We start from the raw sequence: 27,113 nt of genomic DNA on the forward strand, positions 1-27,113 counted from the left end.
TATATGTCCCCAGTATATGTAGGCAGGGGTATATGTCCCCAGTGTATATATAGTCAGGGGTATATGTCCCCAGTATATGTAGGCAGGGGTATATGTCCCCAGTGTATATATAGTCAGGGGTATATGTCCCCAGTATATGTAGGCAGGGGTATATGTCCCCAGTGTATATATAGTCAGGGGTATATGTTCCCAGTATATGTCGACAGGGGTATATGTTCCCAGTATATGTAGGCAGGGGTATATGTCCCCAGCATATGTAGGCAGGGGTATATGTCCCCAGTGTATATATAGTTAGGGTTATATGTCCCCAGTATATATAGTCAGGGGTATATGTCCTCAGTATATGTAGGCAGGGGTAAATATCCCCAGTGTATATATAGTCAGGGTTATATGTTCCCAGTATATGTCGACAGGGGTATATGTCCCTAGTATATGTAGGCAGGGGTAAATGTCCCCAGTATATATATAGTCAGGGGTATATGTCCCCAGTATATGTAGTCAGTGATATATGTCCCCAGTGTATATATAGTCAGGGGTATATGTCCCCAGTATATGTAGGCAGGGGTATATGTCCCCAGTGTATATATAGTCAGGGGTATATGTCCCCAGTATATGTAGGCAGGGGTATATGTCCCCAGTGTATATATAGTCAGGGGTATATGTCCCCAGTATATGTAGGCAGGGGTATATGTCCCCAGTGTATATATAGTCAGGGGTATATGTCCCCAGTATATGTAGGCAGGGGTATATGTCCCCAGTGTATATATAGTCAGGGGTATATGTTCCCAGTATATGTCGACAGGGGTATATGTCCCCAGTATATGTAGGCAGGGGTATATGTCCCCAGTGTATATATAGTCAGGGGTATATGTCCCCAGTATATGTAGGCAGGGGTATATGTCCCCAGTGTATATATAGTCAGGGGTATATGTCCCCAGTATATGTAGGCAGGGGTATATGTCCCCAGTGTATATATAGTCAGGGGTATATGTCCCCAGTATATGTAGGCAGGGGTATATGTCCCCAGTGTATATATAGTCAGGGGTATATGTTCCCAGTATATGTCGACAGGAGTATATGTTCCCAGTATATGTCGACAGGGGTATATGTCCCCAGTATATGTAGGCAGGGGTATATATCCCCAGTATATGTAGTCAGTGATATATGTCCCTAGTGTATATATAGTCAGGGGTATATGTCCCCAGTATATGTAGTCAGTGATATATGTCCCCAGTGTATATATAGTCAGGGGTATATGTCCCCAGTATACGTAGGCAGGGGTATATGTCCCCAGTGTATATATAGTCAGGGGTATACGTCCCAAGTATATGTAGGCAGGGGTATATGTCCCCAGTGTATATATAGTCAGGGGTATATGTCCCCAGTATATGTAGGCAGGGGTATATGTCCCCAGTGTATATATAGTCAGGGGTATATGTTCCCAGTATATGTCGACAGGGGTATATGTCCCCAGTATATGTAGGCAGGGGTATATGTCCCCAGTGTATATATAGTCAGGGGTATATGTCCTCAGTATATGTAGGCAGGGGTATATGTCCCCAGTGTATATATAGTCAGGGGTATATGTCCCCAGTATATGTAGGCAGGGGTATATGTCCCCAGTGTATATATAGTCAGGGGTATATGTCCCCAGTATATGTAGGCAGGGGTATATGTCCCCAGTGTATATATAGTCAGGGGTATATGTCCCCAGTATATGTAGGCAGGGGTATATGTCCCCAGTATATGTAGGCAGGGGTATATGTCCCCAGTGTATATATAGTCAGGGGTATATGTCCCCAGTATATGTAGGCAGGGGTATATGTCCCCAGTGTATATATAGTCAGGGGTATATGTTCCCAGTATATGTCGACAGGGGTGTATGTCCCCAGTATATGTAGGCAGGGGTATATGTCCCCAGAATAGGTAGCCAAGTGTCCCCCCAGCAGGAGGGGAGCAGCGCAGAGAAGGAGAGCTGTGGGGATCAGCGGTGGGGAAGGGTGGACGCTTGGAGCGAGATAGAGGTAAGTTCCGCCCGCTGCCAAACGCTGCACAAGACTTAGTTCTGGATTGGAGAGCGAGGGAGGGGGAGCCCCAAGGTGAGAGAAGGAGGCAGGAGACCTCCCCCCTTCCCCGCTGTCCCCACAGCTCTCTTTCTCTGCACTGTTCCCCTCCACTATACATGCTAGGGTGGACGACATCCACCCTTTGAAAAAAGCAGGTGGACGTCGTCCACCCGCGTCCACGCCCCACATGACCCCGGAATGTACTGGATTTTGTAAACTAATTGTATTTTGTAAACTTAATAAATGCTACAGAATGTGCTTTCTCCCAGGAACACAGGTGAAAAGATCTTCCTCTGAATTTCAGCTGCAGATATAAATGTTTCCCTGATCCTTAGTAGCAATACTTATATTTAACTGCGTACAAATCCCCTTTACCTTCATCTGCAATATTCTGGAAGAAAGATTTACAGAGCTTCAGGTCACAACCTCCTCACACAGCTATGTGTGCCCTGCACCATTGCGGTCTGATGTGCATAATAATGCCAAATAAACAGCAACAAACGTCCTCATCCACAGAGCCTGATGTTTCTTCATTTAGCCCAGTTGTTATATCAGGATTTGTTAGCTGCAGAAGCTTCATTGGACACACAGAATTAACTCTTGTACACTGTGCTTACTAAACTATTAGATTATATGTTTATAATGTTGCCTAAAGATTAAAAAAAAAAGAAAAAGAAAAAGAAAAGGGCAGATGTGATGTTACTTTTGGCACCACAGAGAAAACGTAAAGATTGAAACCAGCAGAAATATTAATTTCTCCTGAATCTGACAATGAACACTAAGAACAAGAGGATAGGTAAGATAAGTAAGTCATTTCTCGCAGGATGAAGTTTATTTTATTTTTTCAGTTACTATGGAGTTTCATCCCACTTTAAGGAATCTTTAGGGCATTTTACTCCCACACGTACAAAAAAATGAATTATTAGCTTTAGCTTAAAGAGAACCCGAGGTGGGTTTGAAGAATATTATCTGCATACAGAGGCTGGATCTGCCTATACAGCCCAGCCTCTGTTGCTATCCCAAACCCCCCTAAGGTCCCCCTGCACTCTGCAATCCCTCATAAATCACAGCCACGCTGCTGACAAACAGCTTGTCAGAGCTGGCTGTGTTTATCTCTATAGTGTCAGTCTGCTGCTCTCCCCGCCTCCTGCAGAACTCCGGTCCCCGCCTGCATCCCTTCCCTCCCTGCTGATTGGACGGAAGGGACGGGGGCAGGGACCGGAGCTATGCAGGAGGCGGGGAGCATCTGAGACTGACACTACAGATGTGTAAACAGCCTCACAGCACGGCTGTGATTTATGAGGGATTGCAGAGTGCAGGGGGACCTTAATGGGGTTTGGGATAGCAACAGAGGCTGGGCTGTATAGGCAGATCCAGCCTCTGTATGCAGATAACAATCTTTAAACACACCTCGGGTTCTCTTTAAAGCCAATGGGTACCGTTTTAAAAAAGAAAGAGTCAGATACTCACCTAAGGAGAGGGAAGGCTCGGTCCTAGCGGCCGCGTCATCGGGAGCCCGAGTGCTCCCGAAGGCTTCCGAAAGCTCCCTTCGGCATGCGGAATTGGCAGTATTTGACCGAACTGGTCGAATACTGCCACGGGGGATCCTGCGCGGGACCGGGCACCGGGAGAGGAGAGGGATGGCTCATTAGGACCGAGCCTTCCCTCTCCTTAGGTGAGTATCTGACTTTTTCTTTTTTTTACCGGTAAACATTCACTTTAAAAAGGTGCTTTCGTTAAAAGAATTTGGGTTGTTGCCATGCCATGTTTGATTATAGAGATTCAGAAATCTGTAGCATGCCATCCAGAGTCACACTTCAGTGCAATCTGGACGCCAGTGACTAGTGAGATAGGCAGCATTTCCCCACTCCTCTTGTCTGCGGGGAAACACTTCGGGTTCGCCCTGGATTTGGGCATAGTGGAAATAGGCCCTTATAGGCTGTGCTAATAGCTGATAGCTAACAGGCTCAGCAGCAAGTACTGTTATGTGCTATGCAAGTTCCTAAGTAAATAAACAGACAGCGCCCTATTTATCCACCTAATGCTGGGTACACACGATACATTTTTCCACTCGATTTTCCACCCGATCGTTTTTTCTGCTCGATTCTGCACTCAATTCTCTTATCTTCCACTCGTTTTTGTTATCTTTTTCCATTCTCTCCTATGAGAAATTGAGCCAAAAAACGATCGGAAGGAATATCAGACATGTCGGAAATGATCTATCGAGCCCATCTATCGGGAGTAACAACGTATGGTATATTCCCAGCATAAGACCTTACACAGCACATAACAGTACTTGCTGCTGATCCTGCAACGGGCTTTGATCTCACAGCATGGAGAAGAGAGATATCAACTGGCACAGCCTAACTGAACAGAAAGCACATCGCTTGGCTGTTTTAGTGATAGAAAGGTTCTGTACATATGCTATAAAATATCCTATCAGGTTGACCTTTGCAAACAAAACACTCCCTAAATATGTGTTGTTCACCTTATTAGCAATATGCTACTTAGTAACCTAAATTTTGTTATGGTGCCTCTTCAAGTATTCATTAAATTTAAAGGGTTTGTTCTTGTTTAGTCAACATGTATGTAATTATGTAGTCGACATGAAAAGCAGTTACAGCACTTCAAGCAGGGTGAACTAAACTACTCTTAGGTACATAAGAGAACATTTGAAAGCTTTCCCCGGGCCTTTTTAAATTCGTTTTCTCTTGATGATATTTTCACACCTTAGCAATAAATTGCCTTTTAAAGCGGTCTAACACCCAGCGTTACAACTTTGCTTTAAAAGATTGCCTACAGCTTAGAAACTATTATGCCAGATTTTTTTTTTAAGCACAAATTCACTGAATGGGTTAAACATGACATTTTAGTTTTGCATTTAGCTAGAAATCTGCATCCGTGCTTAGGTTTAGTTACAAATGTATCTTTGTTTGTAATGCAAATAGACCTCTGAAAAGTCTGTCTGGGAAGCCCTCTGTGCTCTCTCAGAGAGGTGTTTGTTTATTTACATTGTAAATAGATACATTTGTATCTAAACCTCAGCACCGAGGAGGATTTCTAGCTAAATGCAACACTAAAATGTCATGTTTAATCCATTCAGTGAATTTCTGCAAAAAAAAATAAAAATCTGACATAATAGTTTCTAAGCTGTAAGCAATCTTTTAAAGCAAAGTTGAAATGTTGGATGTTAGACCACTTTAAGACAACAGTGAAATAATTTTTTTATACGTAGTATGCAGGAAAACTCTGTTATCTGTTTTCATAAATGTGATTTATGAAGCAAGCAAGAAAATATTTGGAGTAATTTTTACAGTTCTTTCTCAAATATTTTTCAGTACTTTTTCAATTGCAGAATGCTGCAAAGTTATTTTAAACAGAAGATGAAAAATTATCTCCTATGAGAAAACTTAATAGAAAAAGTGAATCGAATAAGGGCAATATGGGCATATAAGAGCAATAAGGGCATATGCAATAGCATATGGGCCCAAGTGTCTAAAAACGTTTACTTTAATTTTAGAGAACAGTACAAGTTTCTACTGCTCTGCTAAGCACCAAATGTATACATTGACAGGTAGACGCTCTCTGCCTGGTCTCTTCACTTTGCTCCTCTTCCGTCCTCTGCTGAAGTGACTCAGCCGTTGCCATGGCAATGGCCTCAATTCACTAAGCAGTTTAGACTAGTCTGCTGATGGTTTTTAGTCTACTGATGGTTTGGTGTAAATCAGTTGCATCACAAGGGAATTCACTAATAATTACTAAATGTTTTAGACCTGTTTTTAGACCTGGTCTAAAACATTAGGTCGGTAAAGCAGGGGAAATAATCAAAATATGCAATTCACAAAGAGTAGCTATAACTGACATCCTTCTCCTCTGATGAGTTCTCCTCTGCATACAATTAAACTCCTGCATAATTAATTCAAAAGATTCCATCCTCACATCTAAAATACGTCACAGAATTACTTTACCGACAGAAATCAGCTGGTCTAATCTCTGTCAGAAAAAGTGGGCGTGGTTACTCCTTGTTTGCCTTTGTGAATCGCATGTTTTGATCATTTTCCCTTTTTTACCAACTTAATTACCGAATGTTTTAGACCAGGTCAAAAAACAGGTCCAAAACATTACACCGAACCATCAGTAGACTAAAAATCACCAGAGTAGTCTAAACTTCTTAGGGAATTGAGGCCAATGTGTCTATATAGCAGAAGAGTAGGTACTTACATTTGGTCTTTATACCATTCTCAGGCATGTCTAATAAACAGATTTCACTTCCAGTTTCAGGACCAGGTTAATATTCTTGCCATTACTGGACATGGGCAGTGAAACCACTCCGAAAGCAATTCATCCATGTAGCCCTGGCATGCTTTAGATCAGCTTTTGTACCAAACAATTTGGATAACAGAGGCGCCAAACAGGGTAAAATACTTTAAAACTTCTAAAATGGGAGGCAATGGATGACTTACCTCCCCAATAAGGACACAATGGTACCGTCAAAAACAAAAACAAGTTTATTCTTACTCCAACAATTTTTGCAACGCGTTTCACGGGGCCAAGCCCGCTTTCTCAGGCAATATAAAACAAGGAGCACTGTAAGAAACAACAACACCACATGTAGCATGCATATGAACTATGCATCAATTTACCACAATGAAAGTCATGAAATGAATATATAAAAACATGATGCGATATGGAATAATGTTTACAACAATATATAGACAACATAGAGCCGCATGAGATATACATACATTTATATACAGTTTTGCTAAACCACTCTTCAGCTGCAAGTGGATGGTGGATAAAACAACAGATGAGGTTTCCGATATGTTTACTGATGCTTAGAATACTGTATATACACAACACCTTTCAGTTGTTATATCTGGTGGCTATAACAAGTTTATGCACACCCGTCTATATTCACTATCATTATTAATTCCACCGGATCGGTCACCCTAGATCTGGAGTTCAAAATGGGACCATGCGTCTACAGTTTAAACAAGTGTATAAAATTGTGTATAAAAAAGTTGATTATCTTATCTAAATGTGTCAGCAAACGTATTTAACGCCACTGTTTCGTCCTGCGCTCCATATCCTGGAACGCAATGCGTCCATTGTGACGCTTAATGATACGCATGACGTATGATGCGTCTCTGCTTGGAGCGCAAGCGGCCGTCAGTACGCCCTGCGCTGCTCCTTTGGAACGCAACGCGACCATTGGAACGCATGGACGTACGCATGACGCCAGGCGTGCGCATCACTTCCGCCAGAAGCTATCATCTGGTACTCGCCCGCAGTTAGTCTTCATAAGAAAGGTTACGAGCGCCCACGAACTACAGTGGCGTTAAATACGTTTGCTGACACATTTAGATAAGATAATCAACTTTTTTATACACAATTTTATACACTTGTTTAAACTGTAGACGCATGGTCCCTTTTTGAACTCCAGATCTAGGGTGAACGATCCGGTGGAATTAATAATGATAGTGAATATAGACGGGTGTGCATAAACTTGTTATAGCCACCAGATATAACAACTGAAAGGTGTTGTGTATATACAGTATTCTAAGCATCAGTAAACATATCGGAAACCTCATCTGTTGTTTTATCCACCATCCACTTGCAGCTGAAGAGTGGTTTAGCAAAACTGTATATAAATGTATGTATATCTCATGCGGCTCTATGTTGTCTATATATTGTTGTAAACATTATTCCATATCACATCATGTTTTTATATATTCATTTTATGACTTTCATTGTGGTAAATTGTTGCATAGTTCATATGCATGCTACATATGGTGTTGTTGTTTTTTACAGTGCTCCTTGTTTTATATTGCCTGAGGAAGCGGGCTTGGACCCGTGAAACGCGTTGCAAAAATTGTTGGAGTAAGAATAAACTTGTTTTTGTTTTTGACGGTACCATTGTGTCCTTATTGGGGAGGTAAGTCATCCATTGCCCCCCATTTTAGAAGTTTTAAAGTATTTTATCCTGTTTGGCGCCTCTGTTATCCAAATTGAATCTATGTCCACTAGTTGGATGGGTGTGACCACCTTTTTTCTGTCTACGGAGAGCGACATCTTAGCCTGAGTGGGGACAGGCCTAACATCCCCTCAAGCGTGATCAGTGGTTGCCTGCATCTGGCAACCTATGTTTGTGAGTATATTCTTATACAATTTAAATACGCAATTACCAATCAACAATAATACACTATTGGGGCTCTCGATTTTTTTCTTCTTTTCTTCTATTTGTACCAAACACTTCAACCTGCAAGCAAGCAAGGAGTGTGACATTTCTATTGGAACATTAGGTGCCAAGTACAGCACGACTAATTGGGTTCCATTACAGGCTAAGCTGAAAAGAAGACTAGCATGAAAGAAACATCTGGTACCCCTTTTGATTGTATATACAATTTTATCCATCTCTGACATCCAGAATGTCTCTTTTTTTTTTATTAATTTTTGTTGGAGGAATTAACTTCCTGTCTACAAACAGCTTTATGGATCATTGCTTATGTACCAGCAAGTTGCTAAGAAATGTTGGATTGTAAATTCCTTTCCATCTAAAAGGGAAAACAGATGTCAGTGTCACTGTTGTCTCTTATTTATACTAATTTTTAGCATTAATCTAGCACCGACATCTTCTGCAGCGCTGTACAAAGTATATTGGCTTGTCATTTAACTGTCCCTCAGAGGGGCTCACAGTCTAATCCCTACCATAGTCACTTGTCTATATATGTATCGTGTAATGTATGTTTCGTAGGCTAGGGCCAATTTAGGGAAAAGCCAATGAACTTATCTGCATGTTTTTGGGATGTGGGAGGAAACCGGAGAGTTCAGTGGAAACCCATGCAGACACAGGGGAAACATGCAAACTCTGTGCAGATAGTGTCCTGTCTGGGATTTAAACCGAGGACCTAGCACTGTAAGGCCAGCACTGCAAGGAGAAAGTGGCCCTTATTCAATCCATGTTTTCTCCTAGGTGATATTTTTACACCATATCAATAAAATGCCTTTTACCCACCAGTAGGAAAAAAAATATCAGAATCATCTTGATTCTACATTTTCACCTACTTTTTGGTACTTTTTAAATTACAGAGTGCTGAAAAGTATTTTTATATAGGATATGAAAACTTATCTCCTAGGAGAAAACTAAAGAGAAAGTGAATTCAATGATGTCCAGTCACTTTCATTGGGTGCATGCATAACCAGATGACAGTGAATGGGAACTCCAACTAGAAATGTCTCTCTCTCCAACACAGTCCAGAGCCATGGATCACATGCTGCTTTAACTTTCCGGGGAGCATTTGCAACTTAAAGGAATACTATCGATTCACATATTTTTTTCAATAGACACAGGAATTGTTTGGGAAGTGCTGCTAAGTACTGGTGTATACATTTTAGTAGCAACTTCTTTGTTTACTGTTAGCAAAATACTTTCAAAGTTTACTGACGCCAAAACTGACGGCTGACTGAGCCATGAGGAGAGGGGAAATTCCCCTCACACTTGATCAGTTAACTCTATGTGTAGCTCTGTGTGTGACAGAGAGAGACAGGACACAGGAGCTGCAGCTGTTGGTAGCTCTGTTTCTGACTGAAGTGTCTGAAGAGAGCAAAGGAAATGTAACGAATTGTCACAGCTTTTTCATATTGTTTTTGCTTTCAGAGTTTGATATGTTTGATATTTGCTTTCTGTAGTCTGATATGCAACTCTGGCTGTGCATTGAAGCAGACACCCCTTCTGCAATTGATTTGTCCCAATATAGCTAAATCCTACCCTCAATAAATTACAGCTTTTGCCTCTGATATTTAACATGAAAAGTAGGAAGATGTTTACACAGCTACTTAGACATTATTTGCACACTGTCATTTTAGAACACTTGGGTATCGATAGTATTCCTTTAATTATTTTCAAAGTTGGGTGTCATCTAGTTGGAAAGACACTTTTATTCTTCTGTAGGAAAATGTTTAATCCCTGGCAGCATGGGTTTAAATACCAATCACATGACCAATTTAATACATTTTACAGCAAACCTGAACTGACATGTGACAAGGAGGTTGATGCACTAACCACTGGTAATATTGCTGTGCACGGGGAGCGTACAGCAATTTTACCATTCTTATCGCCAGCAGTGTACCGAGCGTTATGCTATCACAGAATCTGCAGTACATGATTAACACAAGCATTACTACGGTAACACGTGCTGCACTGCTGATGGTAGTAACGCTAATAGGACCCCGGATGTAAGTTGTATTTATGCTTTTATGGTTTTTATATTCTGAACTTTAAGATTCATGGGCTAAAATATATGAACTATTGAACCTTTTTATCTCTTTTCTGCTCTTAGAAGCCATTTACTGCCACAAAAGTGTTTTATGGCTGCAATTCCTCATCAGTGAGGGTTACGCTAGTGTCCGACCCGGTCCCGACCCGGACAGGAACTTCCATTTACATACCTGATTTTTAACTTTTTCAGGCAAAGAAAGAAAAAAAGGAACACAGCATAGTTATTTGTGTACTAGGCACTGTACATACGCATGTCATCTCATCATGTCACATGTCACCTCGTGAGTCCTTTAAAAATTGTAGGCCTACAATTCTTGAAAAACAATGTACCGCTTTTGACTCATAATTCCAGACAGAAATGCACCGCCAGGGAGGTTAACTTTATCTCCTGAGCTTTTTCCTAGGTGATATTTTCAAAATTGTCAATGAAATGCATTTTAAACCACCAGCAAGCAAGAAAATACTCAAAATCATTTTGATTGTTCTTATTCTCTTACTTTTTGGTACTTTTTCTATTGCAAAGAGCTAGAAAGTTATTATAAATTGAAGATGAAAAATTAACCCCTAGGAGAAAACTCAGGAGAAAAAGTGAATTGCATACGGTCCAGGTGCAATAACCATTTAAGAATTTGAACTGTTAAAGCTCTGACTGTTGAATGGTTTACTAAGTGGACTCTGGACCAGTCTGTACTCTGCTGCTTTTTAGGAGTGTACTGTTGGCACTGATTTGCATTGTATATTATAAGGACTTGTCCGCCGTCTGTTTTCTTATTTTTGGTCTGTAGATTTTCAGTCTCTTATGGGGACTTGACTCCAAGAAATTGCACCCTGCATTTGCCATTTTTATAGTATGTGGGAATGATTGTTGTTTTTAATGAAATGTTCATCCTGCTTCCAGCTGTCATTTTATAGTGCTAATGTACACATTTACAACTGAAACAAGAAATCATTTTGGTTGCTAATGGCCAAGAACACATGCTTCTAAAACCTCTCTCTCTCCGGAAGAGTTTTGCTAGGCTATTTAAGGTCAAGTGTCCACCATTTCTGTTACCAATATCACATGACTAGAGGTGGTGATGGCTGGCCAATAGGAACAGCTTAGTGAAGGAGGAAACGGAGCACAATTTCTTACTGAGGTCTGAGTCTCATGCCACAACACATAAGAAAAGGGCAGTTTTAGAACAAAATTACATTAAAGAGAATCTGTATTGTTAAAATCGCACAAAAGTAAACATACCAGTGCGTTAGGGGACATCTCCTATTACCCTCTGTCACAATTTTGCCGCTCCTCGCCGCATTAAAAGTGGTTAAAAACAGTTTTTAAAAGTTTGTTTATAAACAAACAAAATGGCCACCAAAACAGGAAGTAGGTTGATGTACAGTATGTCCACACATAGAAAATACATCCATACACAAGCAGGCTGTATACAGCCATCCATTTGAATCTCAAGAGATCATTTGTGTGTTTCTTTCCCCCTGCAGCTATCTTCCACTGAAGTGTCAGGCTATTTCTTCCTGCAGAGTGCAGACAGCTGTGCCTGTATGTAATTCCTCAGTATGTGAAAGCCCAGCCAGCTCAGAGGAGGATTTATCCAGTTTGTAAAAGATAATAGAATAGAGAGAAGCTGCACTAATCTAAATATCACACAGGCAGTGTGCAGAGAGGGGCCTGGATGGGGGAGTTCATAGCAGAACCACAACACTGAAGAACTTGGCAGCCTTCCAGACACAGGCCTGACAAGTCTGACAAGAGAGAGATAAGTTGATTTATTACAGAGATGGTGATAGTAGAACGTGCTGCAGTAAGCCAGGACACATTAGAATAGCTTTTGGAACTTGTAGGATGATAAAAAACAGGATGCAATTTTTGTTACGGAGTCTCTTTAAATCTTCGTATTAGGAAGTCATAAGATGACAAGGCTCTTTCACAAAAAAATCGCAAATCACAAATGCATTGTGTGACTTGCAAGTTTCACTGTATTGGTCTCAATTGAAACATAGAAAAAATGCAGCAGAACTACAATTGCCTTTTTTTTTTTTTTTTTTTTAAATTGCAAATGCATTCAGTATGAATGCATGCCCACAATTCCCATTGTAACTTTACTGTATTTGTGTTTGGAAAATGCAAGCCTTTTGAAAAATGAAAGTGAACACAGCTAATGTGAAAGGGCCCCATATAGTTTTCTCCTAGGAGATCATTTTTTGTCTCTGTTTAAAATAACTTTTCAACACTCTGCAATTTAAAAAGTACCAAAAAGTCAATAAAAAAGTCCTGTGCAAATAATTATTTTTTCTTGTTTGCTGCTTGCTGGTGACATTTTTGATAAGTGAAAATATTACCAAGGAGAAAACTTGAGAAAAAGTGAATTGGATTGGGCCCGTATAATTTCTTAACAAGTTTGCATCTCTTTACAGGATTTATGAACAGGTTCACTTTAATGAAAAATTAAACTTCTCTTGCCATTGTAGACACACATTGTTCTTGAGCTGGATTTCATAAGAATGTTCCAAACCAAGGGCTATTGTGAACAGTGTGAGGTTACAAATATAAGCTAATAAACCATAAAAAGGAACATAGTTTAGTTTTCTGCTGTGCTTTGCTTGTTTTTGGATTATCCCAATTCTAATTAATCCACCCTATTACACAGGGTTCCAATCTAAGTATAAGATAGGCATTGTAGTCACAGTAACCGTAATGCCATAATTAAAAATAAAACAAACAATCTCCTTTAAACAATATGAGAGTGAAAAAGAAAATCAACAAGCCTCAAGTTATCCTGGTTTAGCCCAGTTTTGGTTTTCTAGAATAATTATTGTTATAACTGATCTCTCATCTCAACAGGATTGTTATGGATTCTGCTTATTTTGCTTCTAAGTCTTCATAGAAGTGGAATTATTGGAATGTTAGCCTTGGAAAATATATTTTTTTTCCTGGTCCTCAAGCTATTTTTATGCTGACTATATCTGTCTTTTATACATGATCAAATATACATCTTTCCATTGTTAGTCAAAGTAAACTTTTCCCATTTCTCTTTCCCATATGAGAGAAAATTTGTTTTCTCAAAATTTCAATATTGAGTGTTTAAATTATAAAATATTAGTATCCCAATTGGACAAGTATCTAGGGTATTAATATAATTTAAATTTGTATTATCAGTTCTCAAGCTCTCATAAAATTTAGGGTAACTGTAGACAACTAATTTTCATCTCTAGACAGTTGCTTAAATTCATATGGTCTCCCTTTGCCATATATTCTATCCAGAAATAAAATTACAGCTCATTTCCATCTGGAGAGGTTTGATTCTGGTATCAAAATATTTAATAATTCATTGGGGGAACCAAAGAGATATAGGAGTATTTTCACTAGCAAAGCAGAATGCAATACATTAAATGCAATGCATTCTGCTCTACTCATCATACGGTAACAATAAGTATAAAACACTGCGCTTAATACAATAAATTTAGAGTGTTCATGCGGTGGTGTGCTTATCTTCAAGATTACAACCAATTCATTAACTCAAAGTGCACAGGTAAAAATGGATGACACTACTAATATCAGTTCTCATTAAATTAGAGCCAATGTATCTCTTAAATAGGTTTCTGTAGGTCCATCTGACAGGGATGTCTTGCTTAAATGAGTCACCTCCACCACACCCAGAAGATGGAGTACTCACCGTTATGATGTGACCCTCTATGAGATTGGGTCTTCAGCGCTTGCGAGGCAATCAAGCCCCCCCGCCTTTAATGGACTCTCCAGCCACCTTATCTTCCAAAATATAGTGTTATCTTGATTCACCTTTCACCTCAAATTACCAGCCAAAAAGTTAGTGTAAAACAGTCTTACAAATGTATTTAAAATTCCAATAGAACACTCACATGTCAATGACTTGACTGGCAGCACAAAGTTTTAGCGGTTCTACCCCGATCGTTGGTCATCTGGCTGGCCCCTGATGCGCTGTGTCCCGCCGTTCTACCAGAGACGCAGCTCCACGTTTTCTCCCTTGCGTTCCACGTCTGCGCTTCTGGCCGGTTCCACATCTGCGATTCAGGGCCGGAAGCGCAGACATGGAACGCAACGGAGAAAGCTCTCCTTTAAACCATGGTAATGATGTCAAGAAAAGTAACTGCATGATTCATGTGTTTGATTTCTAATGCAAATCATTGGTAGCTATTTGGCTATAAATTTTGGTTGTATTTTGGATTTGTTCACAGCGTGTGTCTGTCGAATTGTTTTTGGTTAAAAGATTGAGGACAGTGAGATGTAATTGAGTTGCATGTTTGTTATGTTTACAGAGAAGATGTGCTTAATATTAGGCTAACTGTACTTAGAGGAATATACTATTTCTGGTGCTTTAGGAAGGAGTTTTAGTATTTTACTGCAACCTCCAGTGTTGTATTGTTTGAATGTACTATAGACTTTGCGACTAATAGACTTTGCATCTATGTCTACTAATGCAGAGAGAGAGCCAAGGGAGTTAGCTGAAAGATAGTACCTGGCTATGAATAAGTGTAACACTAAGAAAGTTGCCATAATGTATACAAATAGAAGCAAACTCCTTTGAAAAATATGTTCAAAAATGCAAATTTTATTGAATATTTTATGCTGACAAAAATCTAAATACACATAAAACTAGGATAAAAAATGAATAAGTGTCTGTGGTGTCAGGCACTCCACTTCTTTTTCAAAAAGATGTATAGCCTTGATGTAGCTGTAGGAAATATGCTATAAGTAAATGAGTGGGGACAATGTTGAGGTGCTAGTTCCGTAGGAAAGAACATGTGGTACAAGTTTCGTTGCCATGGTGACCACTTGTTGCCATGCAACCATTTTGTTACCATGGCGACCATTCTGTTGCTGCGATGACCACTAGGTTGCCATGGCGACCATTCAGTTACCATTTCGACCATTTGGTTGCCATGGTGACCATTCCATTGCCATGATGCATATTTGGTTGCCATGGTGACAATTCCATTGCCATGAGGACCATTTGATTGTGATATCTAAACTTCGGCTGCGGGCAGCATGTGTCTCCACAGAACTTTAAAGCTCTGTGTGTAACCCTTCCAATGCTGGTCTAGTAAAAAAAATGCTGGTTGCATATAATATGCTGTAAATAATGTTTTAGAGCAAAGTTGAAATGGAAGGTTATATTCCGCTTTAATAACCATAGTGTCCATTCATTGCCTTGGTGACCACTAGGTTGCCACGGCTACCATTCCATTGCCACGACAACCACTTGGTTGCTATAGCGACCGTTCCATTGCCATGGCGACCAATAGGTTGCCATGGCATGGTGACCACTAGGTTGCCATGGCAACAGTTCCGACGACCACTTGGTTGCCATGGTAACCATTCCATTGCCATGACTACCACTAGGTTGCCATGACGATGGCTCCTGTTGCCATGGTGACTACTTGGTTGTCATAGGAACCATTTCTTTACCATGCCAACCATTCCCTTGCCATGACCACCACTAGGCTGCTATGGTGACCATTCGTTGCCATGGGGACCACTAGATTGCTATGGGAGGCACAATATATAGCTATAGAAAGTGTGTCTGATGCTGAAACCAAGAAAATTACCATAAAGTGGGTATCCTGAATAATTTGCTGTATTATACTTGTCACTACAGTGCCTTTTTAACATATTTCAATAGTTGTATTCAGTAATTATTCTGTAATTATGTATAGACACTATTAATTGAAAGAAAGCACTCATTAGGGTTTAATTTAATTTTCATTACTGATGTCGCAATAACAACTGCTTCATCTGGCAGAGTACTCCACAGTCAAGAGTTTATTTGTTTTAGCAGCTGTCGTTTAGCATGGGGAGTGCTGCGTCTTGGCTTACTGCAGATAAGCAATTCTTCAGCTCTTTCAGCTCTGTTTTTTTTCAAACTATATTCTATTTAATACTTGTTTCCATCTGTGCACTTCTATCCGCTTCTGTCCGCTTTTTATCAGCACATCAAAGTATCAGATTGATACATGTTGCTGAAAAGCGGACAGAAGCGCATAGATGGAAACAAGGCCTAGAAAACATTCCTTTACTTTGTGTGTATAATTTCATGTATGGTAATTAGGGATGGTCAATGAAATGCAAACAATTCTGAGCTGATGCAAGTTTTCTGTGCAAATTTATGCAGCTGGAAAATGGACCGATTGAACTCCACCTTAGCTTCATTGGATTGGTCCATTTTCAAGCATTAACTCTGAATTATTTGCATAATATTGACCATCCCTAATATTAAAGGAGTCTATCAAAAACTGAAACTGCATGTTAGAGCTACAGAGTAACAGTTTGGTTGAAAAAAAGACACCCATCAATTAAGTAAAAAGCAAAACAAAACAAAAAACCACTGTACTGCCCCCAAACCATTCCCAGTTGATCCAGACGAAGGTGAAAAACCTTACGAGCCCACATAGCTGTAAAGGTTACCCAAGGTGGTTTTTTTATACAAATAGGACACAGAGACATGTTCTTTGCTTAATGGCATGCCTCTGTGTCCTTCTGCTGCTACTATCTGTCCCTCTTTTGCTCCACTGACCCCCCCCCCCCCCTATTGCCAACAACAGCTTGTCGGCAGACTATTAAAGGGACTCCAAGCACCTCTCATGGGCATGCCTTTAAGACGGACGACTTCCAACAAAGTCGTGCTATGACCCCTCTGGAGGAGCCACTTGCAATGGCCATGTGTGTCACTTCCTCTTCCTGCTTCATTCAGTGATGCACTTCTCTAACAGAGAATACAGGGGTGACGGGAAGTTATAACATAGCCATGATGGCAGCCGCGATTTTTAAATTGAAATCAAACGAAAACTATTTGGTGTAGAACAGCGATTCAGGCATCAAATGAAAGAGGAGAGTACAGGCTACTGAAAGGTATGCATCTTTAAGTACAGTACTTTGCAGTACTGGTCGGAGTCTCTAGGCATACGCATGAAAGGTGCTCAGAGTCCTTTTAAGGAAAGGGACATCCCTTGCAGGAGAGGCCCTCCTGCAAAACGCCCCTTTGCCACCTCCATGCTTCTCCCCGACCTTAACAATCCTCTTCCTCGCCTCTATCCTGCCCCTTCCCCGCCTCTGTGTGCCTCTCCCCCACCTCTGTGATGAGAAGCAGAGAGGCAAGTTGCAGCATCGTGCCCCTGGAGGTCACTGCCATTTTTAAAAAAAAATGTTTTTTCCCAAAACTTAATGAAAACTGGAGATAGGAGCGATGGGGAGCAGCGATAATAGATGCTACCTGATTTGGCTAGCCCCTCGGATACAGTAGTATTTTTTTTTCTAAGTTTCTTACCTGGCTTGGGTTCTCTGTAAATGGGGAAAGAATCCTTCCCCCAGATGGCAATCAGATAAAATCCATGGATTAACACTGCTGGGAATTAACTAATAATAATAGCTGTATTCATTCAGATTTTCTGGTATCTGGCCTTCTGAGGTCCACCAACACCTTCAAACAACAAACATCAAAGGAAGAGATGGCATTCCACTGGCTGCAAAACATATAGCTCATAGAGTAGAACAGATGGCACACTGCATATTGAAGACTCACTTGCCCTCTGTCAATTGTTTTTTTAAAATCAAAAACAGTGATTATTCTTAAATACAACCGCTGCGCTGCCTCCGGCTCACTCATTTCCGCCACTTCCCGCCGCCAATTGTTAGATTAATGAATGGGAACAAAGTTCCCTTTTAATCATCACTCCTCCAGGCCAACGTGATCGCAGACATTGGAGGAAGTCCTGTGTGAGGACATCTTGTGGCCAAATAGTAAAATTACTACAGGCATTAGGGACTGAATTTTTTTTTAATATGTATGACAAGAGATTATATCATTTTTTAATGATGAGCTTGTAAATAGGGATGGATGTAAAACTTAAAAAATGCACCTTCATTTGGTAGGGAATGGCACGTGTTTCAGGGGTTGTCAAACAACAGGGGACCTTTTACATACCTTCTGGTCGTGTTCTATGTTATCTCGTTTCTGGTCCAAGGTCTGCAGGTTACTTCAGGCTGTTTTTCATACCCAGTTGCATAGAGACCCATGGTCTGCTCTGCTTCATTTCACCATCGTTCCTCTCACAAAATCTCAGGAGACTCTTGCTCATTTCATTTTTGTTGCAGCTAAGCAAACTATTGCTAAGACATGGAGAAACCAATTTGTCCCCTTCAATGAAGTGTAAAATAGAGTCTCGAATTTTATGATTCAGGAACAGCTAGCGGGTATCCTTCTGGACAAACAAGAGAAGGTGGACAAAATTTGGAAGCCCTGGAAAACTTACCTAACCACCACAGGTAGTTGATAGTCCGTCTTGCTAAACATTTTACTTAATTCCAGTAGTATTTGATTCCATGGTATGGTCCTCTAAGCCCCCCCCCCCTCCCACCCCCTTCCCTTTCCCCATCTTCATCGTTTTTGTTTTTGTTTTCTCCTTTCTCTTCCTCTTCCTTCCTACTTTTCTCATCTGTCCTTTTTGTTTTAAGGTCCTCTTATGAGGCGTTTGAGGTTGGGCCTATGGGAATGTGGAACTAATGTCCCGTTCTGGGCTCTTCAGCCATTCTGGGCTGTTGAGCCCAGCTAGTTTCACTAGGAGGGTTGAACCTCCCCAGCTGAACCTATCCAGTAGTCCATCATGACTTCAGTACTTGCACTGTGTCGTGGTTTCCACATAAAGCTATTGTTATCCTACAGTTGTGATGTATTGCTACATGGGAAATGTTATTCCCTACATTCTGTACTGTTATTTGCTTTTACTGCAAACCTCAATAAAATTGTTTGAAATAGAAAATAATTCTTAGCATAATGTACCACCCAAAAAAGCCTAATTGGTTATGGAAAAAATAAGGTATACTGTAGATCATTTAGTTGCGATAAGTAGTGATAACGTAATTGGGAAATGAATGGGAGGAGTGCTGAAAGGTGAAAATTCCTCTCGTCCATAAGGTGAAAACAACCTGCGGACTGAAATGGCTAATTGCTAGCTGCAACCATAACTTCTTATGGTTCTTGTGTTTTTTTTCTTAGAAAAAAAAATATAAGGCTCAAAGACTTTCATTGTAGCTGCATTTATTTCAAAGTGACGATCTCCGTTGAAGCCTATAGCTCGTGCAACCATGAAAGTGGGCAACGCTATCTGGTGATCTGTAGGGTAACATTCAGTGCCATCATCACTTTATAGATCTGGTGAACAACATTAAAGTACCATTAAATAGTGGAATCCTAGCAATCCTATAAAAGTCTGCAAAAAGTGACAATCCTTTACAGCTTTACTTATCTACAGTAATTCTCCAATCCTCTGAAATCCATCAACATTCTAGCCATTCTTTCTTTTACACAGCTTTACCCTCTGCATTATGATACATTTAATTCCTGTCATAAAGCCTGTAGCTGCCTGAAATACAACCACAGTTCTTTACAAACCCAGTCTCTTCCTTCTTGAATCCGTTTCACTTAATTTTTACTTGTCTTCCAGCATAGATGAAAGGCATTAATGTTTTACTAAATGACTTCCGCATTAAAGTGGAACTAATCTCAGAATTTCCTCTCTGCTCTAAAAGATTAGCCATTAGCCTATGAGAAAAAGATATTCATTACAATCGATGAAAAAATGCTAAAAAACCCTTTGAAGTTTTACATGGTTTCAAATTTGCAGAAGGCACTGAATGGGTTAAGCCTTAGTGTTTACTGTATGACAGTGCTGCCTCAGCAGAGCTCTCCTGCTGTCTATTCTCAGCTGCTGATAAGAACTAATTAGACATGTTCATTTGCCCAAACAAACACAGAACACAGAATTTCTTCATCAGCTAATATACTCAACTCAAACTCAATAAACTAATTTTCAACTGGAATAAAGACTTTTCATTGTGTGGCGTGTAAGATTTCGGGACCGCTTTAAGCTAATATTTAATCAGTATACTTGTCTAATAATGAACATTATCTGCAGTAACAGTAGTAACAGCAGCAGATGTGGTGCTTACAATAACATTAGCATTATCCTTGCTGGTTCAGGTGCTGTGGTTACCTTTTTATGACTATTACTTGGTAAATGCTCACTTGTAAAATATTTCTCTTGTATAAGATTTCTGTAAATTCAGTACTGACTTTAGATGCTGTGGCAATTTAAGATAAATGTAAATATACAAATAGCAGAATTGTTACTGTTATATTGACTAAAAAATAAGAAAACATTAAGCAATGTTAAAGAAAAAGTCTGTATGCTTTTCAGACTACAGCAAATAAAAGAGGACAGTCACAAAGTACATTTTTGCAGCATCTTTTGAACATCTTTTACATGTGCAATATGCTATAATGTAAAATAAGACACTTCTGTTCTGAAATGATATTACAGTGTAGTCTAATAACTACAATAATTCTTAAATTTCTTTTGAACAGTTATCAGAAAGTTTTAACACCTGCAACTAATTTACGTACTATTTTTTATGCATGCCATTATTAAAGTGTAGTCTCAAAATATGACTTTTACAGTCACCTTACATGAGAAGTATATAGATTGTGTGTGTTCAAGTGAATACAAAATAAATCACTTACCCAGTACAGAGGAGATGTTCAGAAGGACAGAGAGCAGCAGTGCAGGATAGTGAGCTGGCATGTCTTCCCACTATGCGATAGGTGGGTTTAGCTCTCCCTGTGCCTGCTGATGAACAGGTAGTGATCTGCACAGGAAGGATGCTGAATATAAAGCTCATCTGATCCCGAACTGAGGAGGACTTAGAGCAGCAGGAGAAATAGGAGACCAGTATAGGTGTGAGTGAAACTGGAGGAGACTCAAATTGTAAAACAACACTGTTGTGGATGTCTGAACCTCTCTTCCCTCTATTGTACATTCATATTCCTTCATTCATGTGTTTTCTCTTTCACTGTTCAACTTTTTTTTGTGTGTCAGCTCTTTTCCTCTCCCATTGTCGTTGATTGATGAGTCTATAGAAGACAGGCACTTTGCCTACTAGTGTGAAAAGAATGAAGGACTGTCTCCTCTGTCATACTTTCAATAACTCTAACAGACACTTTACACACAGAATATGACTTACTTAGGATTATTCTCATAATCACTTACACAGCCACTACTGACTAAAACTACAAACTTTACAAAGTTCTGTCAGACTCTATTTCAAGATATTATTAAACAACATTAACTATATAATCTCTCTATTGTAAATACAGCATGGTTTTTAGTTTTACTTTGGAATATCATATTTTCTTGTTAATAAAGTATTTTTCTGCAATTACTACAGTGGGATGTGAAAGTTTGGGCAACGTTGTTAATGGCCATGATTTTCCTGTATAAATCATTGGTTGTTACTAGAGATGGCCTGAACCTCCGATTTTCGGTTCGCGAACCTCCGCAAACGTTCGTGAACATGCGAACTTCCGCGAACCGCAATAGACTTCAATGGGGAGGTGAACTTTGAAAACTAGAAACATTTATGCTGGCCACAAAAGTGATGGAAAAGATGTTTCAAAGGATCTAATATCTGAGTTTTTACATGGATGAGTGGGACACACAGCAAAAGTCCCGGGGAAAAATCTGGATTTGACGCAAAGCAGCGTTTTAAGGGCAGAAATCACATTGCATGCTAAATTGGAGACCTGAAGTGCTTTAAAACATCTTGCATGTGTATACATCAATCAGGGAGTGTAATTAGTGTACTGCTTCACACTGACACACCAAACGCACTGTGTAACGCACCGCAAACAGCTGTTTGTGTTGTGACGGCCATGCTGGACTGGTGCGCACCATGGCCAGAGTGCAGGCGATGGCGGTTTTCAAGCCCATATGGTTGGGCTGAGGTAGCTGACTGACAGAACAGTGACAGAGTGTCCAGCTGATCGAATTTGGTCTGTCCACAATGAAGCAACGACCTTATTATCTATCTTCTTGAGTCACACACTCATATAGCCGGCGATCGTTGCTTCATTGTGATACACAAGCCCCTTCACCGCGGCAAGGTAACGATCACGAAGGGGAATTGACACATGTTCATGCCTTTTGTTTTGTTGTAGCAGCTGCAGTGCAGCCCAAAAAATTAGGCAAGCATGTACACGCACTAGAAAATTTTTTATAGCGACCTTAAAAATTAAGGAATCCGCCTGGAGTCCTGGACCCTGTTGGTGGTGGCGAGAGAAGGCAGTCAAGCGGCCTGCAGGCAGAGATGTTGTGTGTGGACCGACTTTGTCTTGGGGCAGGCAGTGAATTTCATAAAGGAAAAGCAGAAAATCCTATTCTAGGCAGTGGCCATCTTGCCAAGCTAATGCTGACATCATATCCTCCCTGACTCTCGTTTTCCCCCCTCCCTTCTTTTGCTCATTGTGTATTAATTAGCTGCCCTCCTCCCAGAGTTTTCAGACACTCCCACTGAGGTGTATACTAACAACTGCACTGTTTTTTTTTATTTACACATCCAATCACTGAGTCACCTCAGCCTTGCTTGTAAACACAAGTAATCAGTGCAGCAGCTAGGCAGGGAAAATAATGGAAGAGGACCAATATATTATAGATAAAAAGAACTCCCAGCATTCAACTCTTTGGCACTGTTTGGCACTAGGGCCAGTGCTCCTAAAGTATATGATAACTACAAACCATAACAGCAGAAAAAGTTTTGCAAGTTTTGAATGCAGGATTAGCATCTTTATCACTTAATACACTCAGACCAGTTGCTGTTGAAATTTGATTTTTATGGTGACAATACCGCTTTAAACAAAATTAGGTAGGTGCATCCATTTAGGCACCACAAAAAAAAAGAAACAAATCAATATTTAGTAGATCCTCCTTTTGCAGAAATTACAGCCTCTAAACGCTTCCTGTAGGTTCAAATGAGAGTCTGGATTCTGGTTGAAGGTATTTTGGACCATTCCTCTTTACAAAACATTTCTAGTTCATTCAGGTTTGATGGCTTCCAAACACGGACAGCTCTCCTTAACTCACATCACAGATTTTCAATTATATTCAGGTCTGGGGACTGAGATGGTCATTAGTGGATTTTGAGCAGTGTTTAGGGTTGATGTCTTGTTAAAAGATCCAGCCCTGGCGCAGCCTCAGATTTGTCACTGATTTCTGGACATTGGTCTCCAGAATCTGCTGATACTGAGTGGAATCCATGCGTCCTTCAAGTTTGACAAGATTCACAGTCCCTGCACTGGCCACACAGCCCCACAGCATGATGGAACCACCACCATATTCTACTGTAGGTAGCAGGGCTGTAGAGTTGGTACAAAAATCTTCCGACTCCAACTCCGACTTCGACTCCTCAGTTTCTGAAACCACGACTCCGACTCCAACTCCGACTCCGGGTACCCAAAATTGCTTAGACTCCGACTCCTCGACTCCGACTCCTTAGTATAATATTTAACAGGGCTGTGTGTTTTGTACAAAAATCATGCGACTCCGACTCCCGACTCCAACTCCTCAGTTTCTGAAACCCCGACTCCGACTCCAACTCCGACTCCGGGTGCCCAAAATTGCCCCGACTCCGACTCCTCGACTCCGATTCCAACTCTGACTCCACAGCCCTGGTAGGTAGCAGGTGTTTTTCTTGAAATACTGTTGTTTTTCCTCCATTTATAACGCCCCTTGTTATGCCCAAATAATTCAATTTTACTTTCATCAGTCCACAGCACCTTACTCCAAAATGAAGCTGGCTTGTCCAAATGTGCTTTAGCATACCTCAAGCGGCTCTGTTTGTGCCTTGGGCAGAGAAAAGGCTTCCTCTGCATACAGCATCTCCTTGTGCAAAGTGCGCCGAATAGTTGAATGATGCACAGTGACTCCATCTGCAGCAAGATGATGTTGTAGGTCTTTGGTGCTGGTCTGTGGGTTGACTCTGACTGTTCTCACCATTTGTCGCTTATGTTTATCCAATATTTTTCTTGGTCTGCCACTTGAACCTTAACTTGAACTGAGCCTGTGGTCTTCCATTTCCTCAATATGTTCCTAACTGTGGAAACTGACAGCTGAAATCTCAGAGACAGCTTCCTCTATCCTTCCCCTAAACCATGATGGTGAACAATCTTCGTCTTCAGGTCATTTGAGAGTTGTTTTGAGACCCCCATGTTACTACTCTTCAGAGAAATTTAACAAAGGAGGGAAACTTGCAATTTACCCCCTTAAATACTCTTTCTCATAATTGGATTCACCTGTGTATGTAGGTCAGGGGTCACTGAGCTTACCAAGCCAATTTGAGTTCCAATAATTAGTTCTAAAGGTTTTGGAATCAATAAAATGACAACAGTGCCCAAAGTTATGAACCTGCCTAATTTTTTTTAAACAATTATTGCACACTTTCTGTAAATCCAATAAACTTAATTTCACTTCTCTAATATCACTGTGTGTCTCCTATATGATATATTTAAAGGGACTCCGAGCAGTGCAGAAACTATGGAAAGATGCATATCATTTTAAAGCGCTCTTTCTCCTCTTTCCAATGATATATAAACCACCACCCTACGTCTTTTAGTTTTCGCTATTTTCGCGATTGAAATTGCCGCGGCCGCGATTTCGATCGCGAAAATAGAGAAAACTAAAAGGCGTAGGGCAACGATTTAGGTGTCGTCAGAAAGAGGAGAAAGAGAGCTTTAAAATGATATCCATCTTGCCATAGTTATATTGTATTACACAGGACGACACTTTCCCCAGTGTCAGCAGCTCCATTCTGCTGAATGCAGCTGCTGACTTTGACAAAAAGTCGTCCTGTGTAATACAATATAACTATGGAAAGATGGATATCATTTTAAAGCTCTCTTTCTCCTCTTTCTGACGACACCTAAATCGTTGCCCTACGCCTTTTTAGTTTTCTCTATTTTCGTGATCGAAATCGCAGCCGCGGCAATTTCAATCGCGAAAATAGCGAAAACTAAAAGGCGTAGGGTGGCGGTTTATATATCATTGGAAAGAGGAGAAAAAGAGCTTTAAAATGATGTGCATCTTTCCATAGTTTTTGCACTGCTCGGAGTCCCTTTAACTGAAATTTTTTATTGTAACAACCAACGATTTATACAGGAAAATTATGATGATAAACAACGTTGCTCAAACTTTCGCATCCCACTGTATATAGACCAGGGGTCCCCAAACCTTTTCGGTCATTGGCCGGGTCAACATCCTTCAGACTGCTGGGGGGCTGGAGTATACATAAAATGATGTAGAAAAGCATAACATTGAGCCAAGGTATTGTAGACAGCACCTATTAACCTGTTCATCCCTCATGTCTCCCATTTAAACTGAGCAGATGTTATGCCCTCCAATACAGCATGTGCAGATAGTATGCCCTCCAGCACAGCAAGTGCAAATATTATGCCCTCCAGCACAGCAAGTGCAAATAGTATGCCCTCCAACACAGCAAGTGCAGATAGTATGCCCTCCAACACAGTATGTGCAGGTAGTATGCCCTCCAACACTGCATGTGCAGATAGTATGCCCTCCAACACAGCAAGTGCAGATAGTATGCCTCCAACACAGCAAGTGCAGATAGTATGCCCTCCAACACAGTAAGTGCAGATAGTATGCCCTCCAACACAGCAAGTGCAGATAGTATGCCCTCCAACACAGCAAGTGCAGATAGTATGCCCTCCAACACAGTATGTGCAGGTAGTATGCCCTCCAACACTGCATGTGCAGATAGTATGCCCTCCACCACAGCATGTGCAGATAGTATACCCTCCAACACTGCATGTGCAGATAGTATGCCCTCCAACACTGCATGTGCAGATAGTATGCCCTCCAACACAACAAGTGAAGTTAGTATGCCCTCCAACACTGCATGTGCAGAAAGTATGCCCTCCAACACTGCATGTGCAGATAGTAAGCCCCCAACACAGCAAGTGCAGATAGTATCCCCCCAACACAGTGCAAATATTGTGACCCTAACATACTGTAGCAAGTCATATGTGAGCCATGATGTCACTCAATGGCCTGCAAAAGCCTGCAGCACAATCTCAGCCATTCAAACATGATTTCTGTAGAAACATAAGCAGTGCAACCCTCCATTTCCCCTTCGCAAAGGAACCATAACAGTCCTGCACAGCACTTACCAAAATATATGTGATTGTGCTTGTTACAAGTTATCCCCTCCACCCAGTAACCCAGAAGCCAGTGAATGACAGCTTTCTGGCTTCACCTAGGCAGCATAGGCTCACCATGATGTATTTACGTTGCCCCCCACCTCCTCCTGGGCACTGGATGTTGGGAAGAGACCCTTGTCCATGATATGGACAAGGGCTGTGTAGAAAAAGGGGGAGGCTTTGTTGCCCCTATCTCACAGAGCCCCCCATAACATGGACCATGTGGGCTAGTGTGGCTGCTATGCCGGAGCCTGACGCAGGTTGACTCAGCCACCCTGGCTATACCAGCCTGCATGGGTGACAAGGGGTTAAAGAAAGTTTACAGGAGGGATATGGGATATGCTAACGTACCCCCCCACCCCCAAAGACCCCTTGTCCCCCGTGTGGGCAGGTATAACCAAGTCATCATTGGCCCTGCCTTCCCCAAGTCCTGGGAGAGAAAGTGCAGCAGCTGCCAGGAACAACTAATCTGAATACTTCTTTAATTTTACAGTTGTAATCACTACACTCCTGCTTTCTCAGTACTTGTTTCAGATAAACCAGGGTGTTCTGAGAGTTAAAGTGGATTTAGGTACCTCTACATCACTTTACATGACCAGAAATGATTGCATTTGTTTCTGTGCTAGAGTTCCCCTAAATGTAACACAAGGCAGGCCATGTCCTCCCAGGTAAATGAAAACACAGAACCCTGCAGAA

At 40.9% G+C, this 27,113-nt stretch overlaps 1 protein-coding gene across 1 annotated transcript in view; it reads right to left on the reverse strand.

Annotated features, from left to right (window-relative positions):
* CILP2 (cartilage intermediate layer protein 2) overlaps window positions 1–21,011 on the reverse strand; it is a 91,693-nt gene extending 70,682 nt beyond the window's left edge. The window contains exon 1 of the mRNA XM_068271269.1: window positions 20,895–21,011. Within this exon, the coding sequence (XP_068127370.1) occupies window positions 20,895–20,955 (61 nt within the window). The 5' untranslated portion in view covers window positions 20,956–21,011. The remainder of the gene's footprint in view (window positions 1–20,894) is intronic.
* Window positions 21,012–27,113: the final 6,102 nt, after the last annotated feature.

The sequence above is a fragment of the Hyperolius riggenbachi genome, chromosome 1 (genome assembly GCF_040937935.1).
Source record: "Hyperolius riggenbachi isolate aHypRig1 chromosome 1, aHypRig1.pri, whole genome shotgun sequence".
Lineage (NCBI taxonomy): Eukaryota > Metazoa > Chordata > Amphibia > Anura > Hyperoliidae > Hyperolius > Hyperolius riggenbachi.